Genomic DNA, 15,929 nt, shown 5'->3' with positions numbered 1-15,929 from the left:
AATATAAGCCTTTTAAGTGATTTTATAAAATAATAGCCCGGGCTACTAATTGAAGTTTTACGGTCAGCGTCTTTCAGCTGACCCCAGGATGTCTTCCCAAGTGTAAACCTCACTGCTGGTATTGTGCAATTCAAAACTACAGTAAATAACATGAATTGCAAACAACACATTCAGACTGGAGTTTCCGTGGCCTGACAGCTTTCATTCACTGCAGTAATTGTATGCACGAAGTAACTCAGACGTACCAGTGACTAATTTATGTGCACAAATTATTGAGCAGGTAAAACTGCAGCTGGAGCAGCTCCATGACTCATCCAACATACCCACACATCAGCCTCCTTCACCTCTTGGTCCGGAATCAGAAGCCCTGAAGAACATGCTAAGTTAGCATTGAGCTAGCTATGACGTGTTAGCTTTAAAGAGAGGTTAAGGTTAAGGTAAGGGTAATGGGAAGGGTTACATCTTCTGACTTATGATGTGAATCACGTCTTCATGTACTGTGATTTATGAAGTGGATTATTGATACATTTGGCCTCATATTTGTTCACTACAATGTTATGTGGTAACAATAAAACAATTAAAGGGGATTGTTTGATTTAATGCCCAAATCAAACCGGAATGCCAAAAAATCGGGGGTCTGTCCCCAGAGGCTGTATTCGCCGTCTGCTGGAAGTCAGACGGCGAATACAGCCAATGGGTTCCGAGAATGCATAAAAATTAACCAAAAGTGTTTGTCCCTCCAAATTTTGTGATGGAGGAACTCCTAAACCCCCGGTTTCAAATGTGCCCCCTTCAATGTTGAAACAAAACCTGTGCTCTGATGTGTGTATACCGTAATGATGGGTCCATGTCATTGGTCCGACAGCCCATTGGTCCGACGGTCCACAGTGCTGAACGGCTCCAGGCGGGCGTATTTCTGCCTTGATGGTGTGCCGTGACCGGCTCTGGGTCAGCTGGGAAAGGCTTGAGGCGAAGCAGGCTCACAACTTATATGTTTGTCACTTTCTTTTTAACCCACACTATGATCTTTTCCTGACCCTAACCAAGTGGTTTTTGTGCCTAAACCTAACCAGACCTTAACCACAGGGCATCATGATGATTTCGGAACGGACATCGGAACAATGGGTTTAATATGGTCAGAACAATGGGCTGTCGAACCAATGGGCAGTTCCCGTAATGAGTCCTACCGGAGAAAACTGCCATAACAAAAGTCATTTTTTCAATTAAATATAATGCAGAGTGTGTGCTTTAGAATAGCAAGTTACGTCTAAAAGAAAAGCATATTTGAATAAAAATGTAAACTGAACCAAAGAAACTATTCTAATAATCTACAACAACTCAGACTTGGCAGGACGAATCATAATTTTCACTCCCTACAGATTCAAGCAATTCATAAATTCAAAGAAAAAATTTGTAGAAATAAAAAAACTCTCTCTGGAAGCATCTCATGCATCATGTCTGACTGTAGGAACGTACGTCATGTGTCATAGGGATTAGAACTCTTTTAAAGGATTCATCAAAACTCCTGATGAAAAGATACTTCAGCGCTTCAACAACAACAGGTGCTGAAGGAGCTTTTTATCCCAGCACCCCAGGGACCTCAGTTTAGCAGCTCACTGGCGCAGAGACGTCTTCTCGGCAGCTCCTGGGTGTGAACGTCATTTATCAAGTGAAAAAAGGAGTGTGTGGGTTCTGTGGAACTGACACGAACTTTCAACAAATAGCAAGGGCTTCTTTCAAGAGCTGCCACCGTGCAGACGATCAATCACACAGAAGGAGATCCATCATAGGAGAGGCAGAGAGTAGTTTCTCTATAAACAGAAGCCTCAATAGACCAGAATGCAGCCACAAGATATAACTCATTTTTTCACAATATGAGATATTTGAGCTATTCACCACCCCTCTTCCAAACTGCACCTCTCTGGCCTTACACACATTACATTTACTCTGGTTACTGTGACAACTTGTTTTCTATGTACTTCTTTTCTGAGTATTTCTGAAAATATGCAACAATGACATACTGATATCATCAGCATGTTGGCCGATTCTGTTCAGTTTAAGGACATTATCGGCTGTTACCGATGACGTGTGAATGTTATTGTGCATTTCTAGCAGGTTCACAATGCCAGACATGTAAATAGGTTGCAAACAGGATGATGGTATGTGTCATAAATATCACTGTTACTGCAAGAGGAGGGCAGAGCTCTGCTGACACCCTGGAAATGATGCAGGTTAAAATGTCAGGGGGGGTGAGGGCTGCCGAACAGGGGTCAGTGTGCAGGGCGTGAATGACACAAGAATGCAACCAAACAAAGGATCATCTCATTATGGAGTCAGGTTATGGTTGGCATTATTGTACCAGTTAAAAAGAAGAGGAAGAAACAGGTTGGATCTGCCCTGTTTAGTCACTGGTTTAATTGCAGCACCCAGACTTATTTTTTGACCCTCCCTGAAGTTACCCTTTAATGTTTATTAATTAAAGATGAAGATTAAACCCTGGAGTTGAAAGAAGTCTCAGTTTTCCACTCTTGTCCTGCTCACTGGTTAGTTTGTGCAAATGGTTTATTTTTGGCCCAGTTATTTGATAAGACATGTAGAATAAAGTGATTTTGATGAAATATAAATATTTTCTGATGGAAGCATTCATCGCGACTTGTATCTTCTAAAATGTGGAGAAAGTAAGGTATGCAACTGGCTGGCAAATTCTTTTCTCATCATTACTTTACAAAAAGCTTATACTGCAAAACTGGAAAAATAAGGAAGCACCTACACTTCAAAATTAGAATGCATTAATGAAATATTATTTGAGCATTGAGAGGAGAATGTCGGAGGACAGTAACAGAGAGAAACAATTTAACAAAATATGGAGCGCAATTTATGAAGCTCTGTAGATTGAGGGAGGCTGCAGGATCACCACATCCGGCCTGCATGAATCAAGGGAACCCTGTGTCTTGTGTCAGTTCTGTCCTGTTCGTTGCCCTTGTGTGTCTTTGTGTCTGTGTGTCTGTGGCTGTGTGGGTGAGTGTGGGTGTCTGATAAATATGTATATGAGTAGGGATGAAATGTTATCTGTAATGACAGTCGCAAGTGACTGTATAGTTGCTAACTTGATTTATTAAGATATGTGATGGTAAGTTAACATTGAAACATGGAATGTACTGGATGCATACCCTCACTCATTCAATAAAAATAATTATGAAAAAAAAATGGAGTCAGTCATCGCACATGACGTGTTCAAGGACTGTTGAATATTTGACAGTCCAGCAATAATTTTTGTTTTTACAGTGTCTGCTAAAATGATGTCATTTTGGCTTTTTTTTTTCTTAAGAAAACCATGCCTTCAAAATATGTTTTCTTTAATATTCAGCAGTAAAATAAATACAAAATACAACCATTTAAAGTTGTATATTCCTCCCCTGAGCCTAAATAAAATTTTCTTCACATATTTATTTGTAAGTGTAAGATTACTGAGCATGGAGTAATTCATGTCAATTAAAAAAAAAAAAAAAAAACATAACTAGGGTAAACATAACTAAATTAGAGAAACATAACTTCCTACCCAGTGCCTGAAAATATATTTGACTGAAAAAACGAACAGTCCCTTAATGACCCAAATCAACACACCTGTGCACAGGTGCATGCTGGGTGTGGCTAAGATGCTAGATGCTAAAGACCTAACGATGGATGCTGTAGGTGGCTTTTGAGGAACTTTTGCCTTTAGTAACGTGTGTGAGGACTTTGTAAGACTTTGAGGAGCGCAGTGGGACAAAGAGGCCGAGTGGACTGGTGGTTATACTGGGACAGAGACACAGAGTGGACTGGTTATACTGGGACAGAGACACTGAGTGGACTTATGCTTTGCGAATAAACGGAGCTGTTGAGGACTTCACGGTGCTCAGGACTCACCGAATATCGTCCACACGGTGAGCACAACTATAAACTTATTAAACCATTCCTCAAGATAAGTATGTCAGCCACCAATATGTTGCCTAGCAACGAAGGAGTGTGCGCGAGTGTGCGCCACGCGGAGAGTACAAACTGTGCAGTGTGTTTGTGGCCTCAGTGTTGTTTCCACTCCTCCATGTTGTTGCTGTGCTGTTGTTGATTTAACAAGAAGTGTCAAGCTGATTTTTTTCTGTGGTTTAATAATAACCTCATATTGAAGCGTCTGTGGTGGACACAGCTTTTATTTATTATCTGCCACTTTGGATTAATTGTCTGAGTTTTGTGTCTTTTCTGGTTAAATCTCGCGAGACTACAGAGGGAGGCTGTTGTACATTTATAATTGATAATGAGTTGTATGAAAAGGCTGCAGTGTGGTGAATAGAGAAGGACTTTATTAGTTTGGACATATGGAGTCATGCTGCTGGTGTCGGTCCACTTGTGCACATATTGACGTTTTATGTTATTTATTGTCAAACATTTATGTTTGTCTCAGTAAATTTTTACAAAACTTACTTTTGTTTGAGTAATAACAAGTGTGTCTATCTGTGACAGAACATTTACTTGAGTACTGCATTTAAGACCTCTTTCCATCCCTTTTATATTGGCAAGTTGAGAAATATTTAGTCTAGTATAGCAGCCAATGTGTAATGGTCTTATAAAAGTCAGTAATTAGGCTATGGTCTTTTTTTTAGTTCTTCTTACTGTAATGTCTGCCGTGACTGCACGTAGCCACGGAGCAAAGTGTTCTGCAGGTGTATGAAGTGGAACTAACACAAAACAACTGTGATTAAATGAACATTACAAATCATTGGGAAACCTTGGGTCCTGGCATTCAGGTAAATGCTACCTGATGTGCTCCACCCACCCGAACACCGTTGCAGACAAAGTAAACCCCCTCATGGTGACTGCACTTATTGATGGCAGTGGCCCCCTAGCAAGACACTGCCGCATGCCACATCACAAAAACTGCTCAGGCATGAACCGAGGAACGGGACAAAGAGCTCAAGGTGTCGACCTGACCTCCAAATACCCCAGACCCCAACCTGATCGAACATTTGAGGGACGTGCTGGTACCCCAGAGGTACCCTGATCCACAGTAGGTGCTCCTTGGACCGGACTTGGCCCTGATCTGTCAAGGCATGGACAAAGGACCTCTGGAGGGTGTCCTTTGGTGTCTGGCACCTTCAGATCTTTTGGGTCCTGTGGGTTGTGAGGTGGGGTACCAGCATGTCCCACAGATGTTTGATCAGACTGGAATCTGGGGAATTTGGAGGCCAGGTTGGTGTCTTTAAAGTTTCTGTCTTGTTCCTCAGACCACTCCTGAGCAGTTTATGTGGTGTGGCATGGTGCATTGTCCTGCTGGGCGGCCACAGCTACTGGGGAGTGCTGCTGCCATGAGGGGGGGTGCCTGGTCTGCACTGGTGTTTCAGTGGGTGGAGCGTGTCAGGTTGCATCTACACGAATATCAGAACCAAAGGTTTCCTAACAGAACATTGCACTGTAACAAGATGATCAATGTTGTTCACTTCACCTGTCAGTGGTTTAATGTTTTGGCTGATCAGTGTATATATATATAAAACTACATTTTACCACTGAGCATGGAGCGCTCAGGTGGTGAGACTGGAACAGGTGATTGAAAGTTTAAAATCCCCACCAGCCAATTTGTCCATCAGCAGTTTGAGTCTTATAAAATTTTCCGTGGGAAAGATTCCCTACATTTACCTCTGGCATTAAGTAAATATTCAGCATCATGTCAAACTATGGTTGTGACCGTACGTGGGCACCTTCTGTCGTAACTAATAATTTGTCCAAGCGAAGGAGTTGACCTTTTCATCAGTCCACTTTATCTAGTCATGACCACCTGCTCACATTTATCATAAACATGACATAGTCACATGTTCATGATGCACTGTTGTTCTAGTTAGCTGCCTTTAGGTTTTAAGACAGATGCAGTTTATCAATCTATATTGTTTTAATGTGAGTTGCTGAGTGTTGTAGATGTTGGCGACAGAGATGTCCGCCTTTTCCCCGCTATGTTGAAACCAGATGACACTCAGCTTGTGGTAATCTTGTAATCTTTCTGTTCATTTGGAGGCAGTGCTTTAATCAGACTTGTGTAACTGCAGTTAAAAGTGTCACTGCGCACTCAGCTTACGTTTAATGCCAGAGATGAAGTTACTGATCGTCTGACAAACATAACAACCTGTAATTGCATCGCCACAATTATGGTGCCACCACACCAGGCAGTTTGCCAGTAATGTATAGGTCACAGGTCGGGTTTAACTTCAGTTCAGCTGAATTTGTGCTTGTCTTCTTCACCTATTTGTTTTTGTCTGGACTCAAAACCAAAGTTAACCGAGTGACACAACAGCAGCCCTGATATGTAGACTTAGTTGAGACAACAAGAATCACCTGTACAAACCTTAAACACTGACCGCCGTGCAGTGGATTATGGAAAACTGAGGGCAACAAAAGGATTTTCCATAGTCTGGCCGGGACAAGCTGCACCTCTCACTACATTCGGAGGAGCCTTTGAACCTGGACAGGCGCTGTTGGCCAGTTATGACATCTACGGTCGAGAAATGTAAACTATGAAGGAGCTGAAATGTTTTCAGACCTTCAGAAACTCTTTAGATGTGTAATTGACTGTCTACCATTCTACTGGGATGACAAGTGATATCTGGGAAATGATGTAGTCGAAAGAAACCCCATTGCATCAAAGATGGAGACAAAAACAAACAGGTGAAGAAGTCAAGGAGACATTATTGTTTAATATTTACAAAGCGACCCATTTAGTCGAACTTAAAGACTGTTGTTTGGCCTCCAAACCCACATTCTCATATATCTCTTGTCAATCTGTCATTATTTTATGCTGTTTTAGGTAGCACGTAACAATGACCTTTGACCTTGCACATGTTAGGGATGTGTTTTTAAGTAATCACAGCTTAGCGGAGTTCAGCAGATTTATTAATAGTCGAGAACAGAGATGAGCAGATGACAACTAAGTAAAGAAAGGGTCCAGTGCAGAGAAGAACTCAGCAGATTTTCCCAGAATAACCCAGGGACCCATTTCACTGCTTTGGGACCTCACTTTGAGGTCTCGACTCATCGTCTGAAAAACAGTTCTCTACACATATGCTATCGATCTGCAGGCTTAAGGGACTTTTAGAGGCGCGGCAGGTTTAGGTAGCGTAAAACGGCGACCTTTGACCTTGCATGGGATTGCACTGGGTTTTTAACAAGCACCAGGTGTAACAAGCTCTGTTGGGGTTTCAGGGAAATATGCTAGTGTTTAAAAGGGGCATTCCACCCTAAAACTGAATTCATACAACATGCTGAAGGTGAGAGAGGGAAGAGAGATGGTTTTGAATAGAGGCATTCAAGTCTGATGATACATATTTTCTAATAGTGTGATGGACAAGCCACCAAACAGCAAAACAACCAAAAAAAAAAAAAAAAGCCAAATGTATGATGCAAGATTTGTTTTTCCCAAGACAAAGAACTGTCAGTATTCTTTAGGGAAAATGTTGCACAACAAACAAACTAAACCAATAATCGAATCATATTACAGCTCCCTCGAAGCATTTTGAGTTTCACTCTCATAGCAGAAAATCTATATCTTGAGCTTTAGTGTAAGCAGCATTCAAACCTTTTTTAAAATACCAGTTTCATTTGCACTAAAGTGATGTACATGGCTTGTTAAACGGGACTTGTAACCTATTATCATATGATCTTAAAGATTCTAATTTTATGGTGTAAAATGAAGCTGTGTAAAAACTGAAATATGTGTTCCTGATTTATTCTTATGATTATACATCTAATTATTAATTAAAAACAACACATTCTCACACCCAACTTCTCAAATACTGACGCTTGGGTCATGATCTTTAATGCTTTACGTACCCCTCTAGAGTCAGTTTTGGATGCTCAGAGATGGCGTGTCACTTTCTGCTTGTTACATACAGTGTCTTTTCAAAATAAATTTTCACAGAAAATTTACTGTTTACACTCATCATAAACTAAATATAGAGCTACTCTGTTTTTAGGTTTATCCAACAGAAGTACTTGTTTAGCTTTAGAAATAAGATTGCAGTTGGCCTTAAATAAGTATGTTTGTAACTTGCGTAACAAATCATCAGATATGTTAGGCAGTACGTTACACAGGACATTAACAGCGGCCTCCTGGATTAAAGTCCTGTGTTTGTTTGAGCCATGCACCCCCTGTTTCTACAGCCCAATGTGGACTGTCTTGCTCTCAATACTTAGCTCCTTTGCACGTCTGATAATGATGCAGCACTGTGCGTCTCATACAGATGCTATAGGGCTGTCCTGAATACCAGTTTTGGGGTGTTGCATCTTCATTGAGCTGCTGTTGCACCTAAAATAACGAAACAGTTAGCCACTTTGTTAGCATACAGCTCACACTAGCATTAGCCGTAATGGGTAGAAAAGGAATACTTTGCGAGATGGCTTAGATGTGAGGCTACGTAGAGTTTTCAGGTGATTCGCCAAGAAGGTTGTAGATTTTTGATGTTCCAGTTTCCTTTGGAATCTCATTTTTTTTTGAGGGGTCATCTTGGTACATTTTGAAATTATTCCAGATGCTTGACATTTTTGACATTAAAGGAGCATTAAAACTCTGATTTGGACATTGATTACAATGGCAACGATCGAAGCTTCGATGCATTCGTAAGCCCTGTGCTACAAGGTGCCTTTGTGCATCAGTTTCAGATGCGGAGGACAACTGATCAAAGTGTTGGTATTTGACAAACTGGAAGTGAGACCACCTGATTAAAAAAAAGATATTCTGGACATGAACACTCCATTCATTACATATAACTTTTACAATTATCATTTCCTAACAATACCCAATCTTCATATTTTGTATAGTAGATCAGTATGATTCTACATCATCTATCATATTCGATATCAGCCTGTGAAGTAGGTTAGAGTCTATGTGGCAAATATAAAGATCACAAAGGTCAAGGTGATTTCAGGTGGGTTGATCCTCCATCGCCTCACCAGTAGGAATAGCAAGAATTCCGTTTTAGGGTGTGATTTTAAGGTAACAAACAGCAGCCGCCGCTTCTGTAGACGGTGCCAAAATACCCACAATGCACCACAATGTGTACACTAACAAGAAAAACGTGCCATGTGGGGTGACGTGTTAAAATAACACAAGATGTGTAATCCCTGATGACACACGTGTAGATGTCCAGACAATGGATAGCAGTTGGTTTAAAGATGTGCTCTTCTTTAACACATTTCTCACCATGTGATAGTTTGAGGAGCGAGGCTGTGTTACATCTTCATATTCACATGAACTGTTTCAATAATGGTTTCCTCCGATACGACAAGTGCAATAAGCTGCTTTCATTCTTGTGCTGCTTGGCTGTTAAGAGGTTACGACTGTGACCCCATATCTGATGTCATATTTAGTATAATTACAAGCTGCAGTGTCCTTGGTTCAGTTCTTGACCAGGACCTCCCCTTCCCCTTTCTCTTCTCTTATTTCCTGTCAACACCTGTCCGCTGACTCTTCTCTCTGCATTGTTTGTTCAGGTATCATTCCCAGGTTATCAAGGATTGTTGCGCCCTTCAGCGTGTCATACCACCACTGACGGCACTCTTTAGCGTCCTCACGAGACAACACATTCTCTCTCCAACCTCGTCACATTTCGACATTGGCCGTGGACCTTCCATGCCATCTTATAACATGCAAGGTACCCTGGGACCTATAAACCACCCCTTCCACGTGCCCTACTTGGACTTCCGCCATGTTAACTTAAGTTGTTGTCCTGCCACCTTTCCCCCTGACACCGCCGGGCGTTTAATGGTGACCAGCTACGTATCCTGCTGACATGACAGGACAGCTTTTGCTATTGGCGTCTGACACTGGAAGACATTGACTGAGTGTCGACTTCAGAGTGAGACCAGGTTGCATGAGATGCACCAGGCTCTCAACCGACAGCAGTATAATCAATATTTGACGCTGAGAGTAACTGATGAGGTATTAAGAGTGAGACAGGAAAAGGAAACCCAGCCGGGAATCTCACCCCGCTAACTTGTTGATCTCGCTACAGAATAATAGCTCCTCTGTTTCAAAAATGTCAGGCTGGAAAAATGTGCAGACAGGCTGAAATTTAACTGTGCTATTGGGAGCTGCAGTGACTTAAACCTGCAGTGAGTAAGACAAAATATGAATAATACATGTAATTTGTTAAGCTATGATCAGTGGAAAAGTCTGTCAGCCGCTGGGCTAATTTATTTATTTTGGAGGCTAATATACGTTTTCCTGCGGCCCTGTCCTGCAGTACATTTCTATGTACGTCTCTGTGTCGGTGGATTTGATTTATCTAACATGATAACAAAGCTACAAAGTGCATTAAATAAGCACAGCAGAAATGTCAGATAGGTCGGACCACAATGTTAACCTACATATCTTTAAACGTCACAGTTACGGCTATAAATGACAACAGAAATCAAGTTTGCTGATTTCACAAATCACCACGATTGTAATTAACTGCCAGCTGTCGACCTGAAAGTGTTTGTTATTGTTATCGCAACATCACGGTGATTCAGTCGATTCCACTTGCTGGCTTTGCTTAAAGTTAAAATCTGTTAATATTGCCGTTATTTGTTGATGACAAACATATTATTGCAGCACTGTACCTATAGTGGTCATTTCAACACACCAAAATTCCACTTTTGAATTCACTTTTGACTCGTGTTTCTGTTCCTATTGTGAAGATCCACAGTACTCACACGAGGCAGGACTGCACAGCTACGGCCTTGAAGCGTATTACTCAATATATCTGCAGAGAGAGTAGCTCACAGGCAGTGCAGGCGGTGGTGGAGAATAAAGGGAAACTGAGTTACTGATGTTTTGACATTAATCCGTCTGAGCGGTCGCACAAACAAACACTAGCACACTTCACACACATTGACTTGATTCCCCAGTTAATCAACATGTCCTTTGGTTGTTTGTGGGTAAATAAACGCCAACTGCAAAAACACAGGGATTTATTTTGATGTGCATATAAAGACAAAGACAAAATTACAGTATTTTGAAGCTCAACAAACGTCCAAAACGTAGTGATTATCAGGTGGTGTAATGTGGGGAAATAAAATGTGATTATAACTTGGTATGGAGTGGTTAAGTTTACATGTTAGTGCGGTATAATTTGGATTAGACCACCGTATTAGAGGAATATGTGAAGCTGCAGACTGACGCCGTTTGAATCTGGATACACAACCAGGGAAGTGTTTTATCTCAAACAATGATCAGTCTCACTCCCTCCGACTTGTCCTGTAAAAACAGCCACAGGTGCTCACAATTACCTACAGTACCCTTACAGAAACACTAATGGTACTAACAGACAGCGTAATGGCTTCAACCTCTTGACTCCTACAGTTTAATTTTCCTGCTCTGAAACACTTTTTTTTTTAGTTTTGTGTGTGATTTTTAACAGCTAAAGGAACCAAGTCCAGATGTGACGGAGGGTGGGAGAGTTGGGGAAGAGGGGGTGTGTGTGAAGAAGGAGCGGAGGGTATGAGCGGTAAATGAAAGAGAGAAAAACGAGGTACGGGGGGAAGGGAAGAATAAAATGACAACATAAATCCCTCTGGTGTGAAGTGATGAATTCTGACAGCAGGTCAACCTGTTGTGCCCACAACCAGCATTTGACCCTTTGGACCAAAAATAACGTCTAGATTAAATCTGTTCTGATCTATTAACATCAGATGTGTTCATGCGAGACTCTGTAGTAATTTTGTTTAATTTTAGGCAACAATAATGTTATGATTGTAGAAAACTTTCAACATCATCATGCCAAAAATGTGTATATTTTATAAATGTATTTGTTTTTCTTTTGTCCAGTTGCGTCTTTTGCGCTGCATGAACAAGACTCATTAAATCATTGTAGGATTTCCATAAAGTGAAGCACTTTTGAACCAGCAGTGATTTTTGTACTGCTGTAATTTTGTTTTTTTAAATCTTAGATGTATTATTCTTACGATGGGTTATTAATATTAGCATATTAAAGTTTTACTGTTTGTGTTTTTCTTTGGTAATAGTCTGAGTTTCTTAAAGACGCTCTATTTGAAATTGTATAATCTGGCTGTCACAAGCTGTTATCTTGAACGAGAGTCAGCGGTGTCTGCTGGCTCCGTGCAGCCCATCTGATCATTATCTAACGCCTCACCTCTGGCCGGCTTACGGGGGCAGCGGGGAAATGTCGGAAGCCAAAATGACGGTGTAATTGAGACCGGATCCCCCTCTATTAGTCCCAAATTCCTGAGGAAATGCCGGACACCCGTGAGCGTGAGGCTCACCACATACCTGTGTGGCTGTGGTGGTCAGGGCTGTTTTCAATGAGCCGGGGGGGATTTTATAAGGACTCATTAGGTCACAAATCTGGTTTTGGGGACAATTTCTAACACTGTGGAGCGTCTGCTGGTGCAGAGCTTAACAAGGAGTGACAGTGCAGCCACTGATAACTGGGAGACATGCAAAAAAAATATGTGAGGGGCGATAATGTGATTGAGATTTAAAGATGATCCAGATTCAGCTTGTTCTGGCAAGTGATATGAAAGTGTTTCTGGATTTAGAGCAATGGATGGAAGAGCTGTTATAAAATGACAAATATTACTTGTTTAATGTTGATAGCCGTGGTGTGTGTTGTCAATGGGTGTCTTGTTAAAGAGCCATTGAGCAAGGCACTGAACCTCTTTATTTACCGTCATTTATCCAGAGTTAGATCAGATACATGGACATTAACATTATTTTGTGCTGTTATTTTAAATTTTAAATGCCTAACAATATGGCACATATTAAGAAGACATCCTGTGCTAAAAAATATATATTTTTTTTTGCTCTTCTATCAAATATTAAATGAAAACACAGTCGAATTAACAGCAAAAAACATCAACTTCAGCTCTTTCTACCAACACCTGCTGCCTAGGGTAACCATGTGATGATCCTACAATTGAAAATAATACACTTTGCAATTTTAGTTGAAAATTCATTCATTTGGAAACCTTTGTTTTAGTGTCTCCCTCATGTTAAAGTTCTAGTAATTTAAATCATTTGTTTTTTCTGCATGTTTACAATCCAGTCAGTCACCACTAAGAACCTGATGACAGTTTACAACACATTCCTGCAGAAATTTCCATTTTAAAGGCACATCCCCAAAATCCTCTTTCAGGTTATTTTCCCATCGTACTCACCACTTTGCTTCTGCATGACGCCAGACCCCATTTTGATCACCTCACATAGCAAGGACATCACAATGGCAACGAGTCGCAAATGCATCTGGGCTGCTGGCAAGCGCCCGCTTCAGCGCCAGGCTGCGGACATCTGCAGGGACTCTCGGGGTGGCAGGTTGAAGATTTAGTTCCACAGCGAGGGACAGCAAAGAAACAAAAGGGCAAAGACAGGGGCTTTAAAAAATGATGGTGCGGATGGAGATGAAGTGAAGAAGATATTCTTGCAGGCCCAGAGCAGCGATGAGAAAGATGAGAGTGGAGGTGAGGGACAGAGGAGAAAATCCTCTTCTCCTTTGTCCTGTTTCACGCAGAAGATTTAGGGCTAAGATGAGGAGACAGGCGGCCATAAACAACAAAAGAAGAGCACAGGAGAGTGGGACAGACTGGAGGTGAGGAGAGCGGAGAGCCTCGTCTGCTTCCCCAGACTGGCAGCTTGGAGGGAAAACTCACCATTTAACTACCACTGTCAAATTTGCGATAAACGAGCTCCACTTATCCCGTAGCCATCTTTAACCCTTTATAGGGTGCGCTCTCAGGGCCTAAGTGGTTCCATATTTCCAGCTTGATCTTTAGCCCCCTCCTCCTGGCTCTATCTATTGTTGTTTAGTCTCTTCTTTTTATTATCCTTGTTTATTTTCTTTGCCTGTGCTGGGCAAATTGGTTTTCTGTGGCAATGCTATTAAATGTGGGCAGTCAGTAAACTTAATTTGACCACCCTGAGAGGATGGAAAACAGCTGGAGAAAAACATAGCTGAGAGTTTAAGTTTTGATTATAGCTTATCTTGGTTTTGTGATTGATTGTTGTGCCTGTTTGGGTAAGGAGTCTGGTAAGTCTGCGATTTACGAGGAGGTTGTGTTAAAGACAGATTCAATTGTGTAGTTATAGACAGAGTGTGTGCAAATCACCCTCTCTGGTTGATAATAAACCTTCGTGTTGGGCCATACCTATTTCTCACAATTCAATACTATAACAATACTTGGGTTACAAGTATCAGTATCTCAGTAGTATCATACACTGTATAGAAAAGTGGTAAATAAATGAATGATTTATGTTTTTTTTATGGTCTTGTCTTGTGAAAGGTGCTACATTAAATAAACTTGATCTACCTAATAAATATAATGTACATGTACAATAAAATGAATGAAAAATATATACTTTATGAAGTGAACTTAAACTCCTACATTTAGCTGTCGCTGCAACGTTTCCCATACTTAGATTTATTTATGGCAACTGTGACAATATCGGCACTGCCATTGATTGATTTCGTATTTTCTTTTAAAATGGGTAAAATCTTATTTCACTGTAGAGCTGCACAGAGCGCATTGATTCGCTAAGCCCTGCTTTCTTCTCAGACCACAAATGAGACAAGAATTAGCGAGGTCGTGTACTCCATGGTCCCGCCTCCTCACTACTTGCCTTTAGGAGACTATTATCCACAACAGGATTTAGCGAAAGCTCCGAGATGACCTTCAGTAGCGGCTGTAGCAAACCGCAGCTCACAGCAGGCTTTGTCTGATCTTTGTAACAGCAGCAACAGAAAGTTTGCGAATTAGGTTGGGAGATTGTACTTGGCTGGCTGAATTTAAGTTGCTATTCAAGCAACTGGAGGTCTGTGCCCTCAACCCAACCGCCTTTTTCTGCTTTCTCACTTCGGCTTTAATTTTCTTAAAACTGCTATGATGTCACGTTACTCATTAGCCCCCTTTAGACTGTCTGTTCAAGGCAGGAATATCGTTATGCTGCTGTATATATGGCCGTGGAATGGGAATCAGAGTTGTTTTGCCTTTAAGCCGTCACGGCTGATAATAACAGGGCTGCAACGTTGTCTGTATAAACAGGATGTGTTTTGACGTCAAAAATCTTCACTGCAGGACATTTAAAAAGTAGCTGTTAGCAATTAGCGGCTAACTCAAAGAAGAAGAACAGTGAAATTGCAAATTGGGAAAACAATGAGATTTGGGAGCTCCTTACGCTCCAAGTAGAGGATGAGACTAGCTGCCATGTAACAGGGATGGTAGATGATCATTATTGTCATATTATGCCTTTTGTTATTGTTAATAAAACGCTGCTGACGCATACGTTTTATGTTACACTAACGGCCAACACTGTTGTGTTACATGTTGTGCCTCATCTGATTCTGCAATTCTAATATGCTGTCTATAATCACACACTGGAGTGGAGTGATGCTGCCGTCGATTGGTTCTGTGTAAAAATGCAAAGACTGCACAAAGAGGATACTGTCGGGGCTCTATAACAGGATCTCTGTGTAAAAAGGGATATTGACCACCATGATAAAAGCAGCAACTTATTTCAAACTCTGTATCTGAATTATATCGATTCAGGCATTAAAAAAATCATAAAAAGAGAAATCCCAACACTTAAATGAACAGTTTTTTTTCTCATCCTAACATACGTAATGTATAATATTACTTCCCCTGGGTGGTTGTGAAGATTATGGTAGCTGTTTTTCAAAGCTGCACGTCAGCCCAACAGAGAGCTGCGAGTGCCTAAACATAACTGTTAGAAAAGTTTTATCATACTTTAGTTGCTACAAGCTGATGTTGCAAATAAAACAAATTGTTAGAGAAAGTTTTGCGACTCAGCAAATATGTTAATGAACAACATTTCCTCATTATGTTGGTAAAATACAGAATTCGTGTGTCATGTATCTTTCAAAATATATTTCCTTTTGCTGATTAGTGGTTTATAAACATAA

At 40.9% G+C, this 15,929-nt stretch overlaps 1 protein-coding gene across 2 annotated transcripts in view; it reads right to left on the bottom strand.

The window, feature by feature from the left end:
* Window positions 1-13,665, bottom strand: part of rspo4 (R-spondin 4) — a 60,621-nt gene extending 46,956 nt beyond the window's left edge. The window contains exon 1 of one of the 2 annotated variants that reach the window (XM_078171475.1): window positions 13,174-13,665. In XM_078171475.1, the coding sequence (XP_078027601.1) occupies window positions 13,174-13,258 (85 nt within the window). In that variant the 5' untranslated portion in view covers window positions 13,259-13,665. The remainder of the gene's footprint in view (window positions 1-13,173) is intronic. The other variant, XM_033626640.2, reaches the window with a different exon arrangement.
* Window positions 13,666-15,929: the final 2,264 nt, after the last annotated feature.

This window comes from Epinephelus lanceolatus, chromosome 1, assembly GCF_041903045.1.
Source record: "Epinephelus lanceolatus isolate andai-2023 chromosome 1, ASM4190304v1, whole genome shotgun sequence".
Lineage (NCBI taxonomy): Eukaryota > Metazoa > Chordata > Actinopteri > Perciformes > Serranidae > Epinephelus > Epinephelus lanceolatus.
Note: the sequence above shows the minus strand (reverse complement) of the source record. Positions and strands in the feature narration are given on the sequence as shown.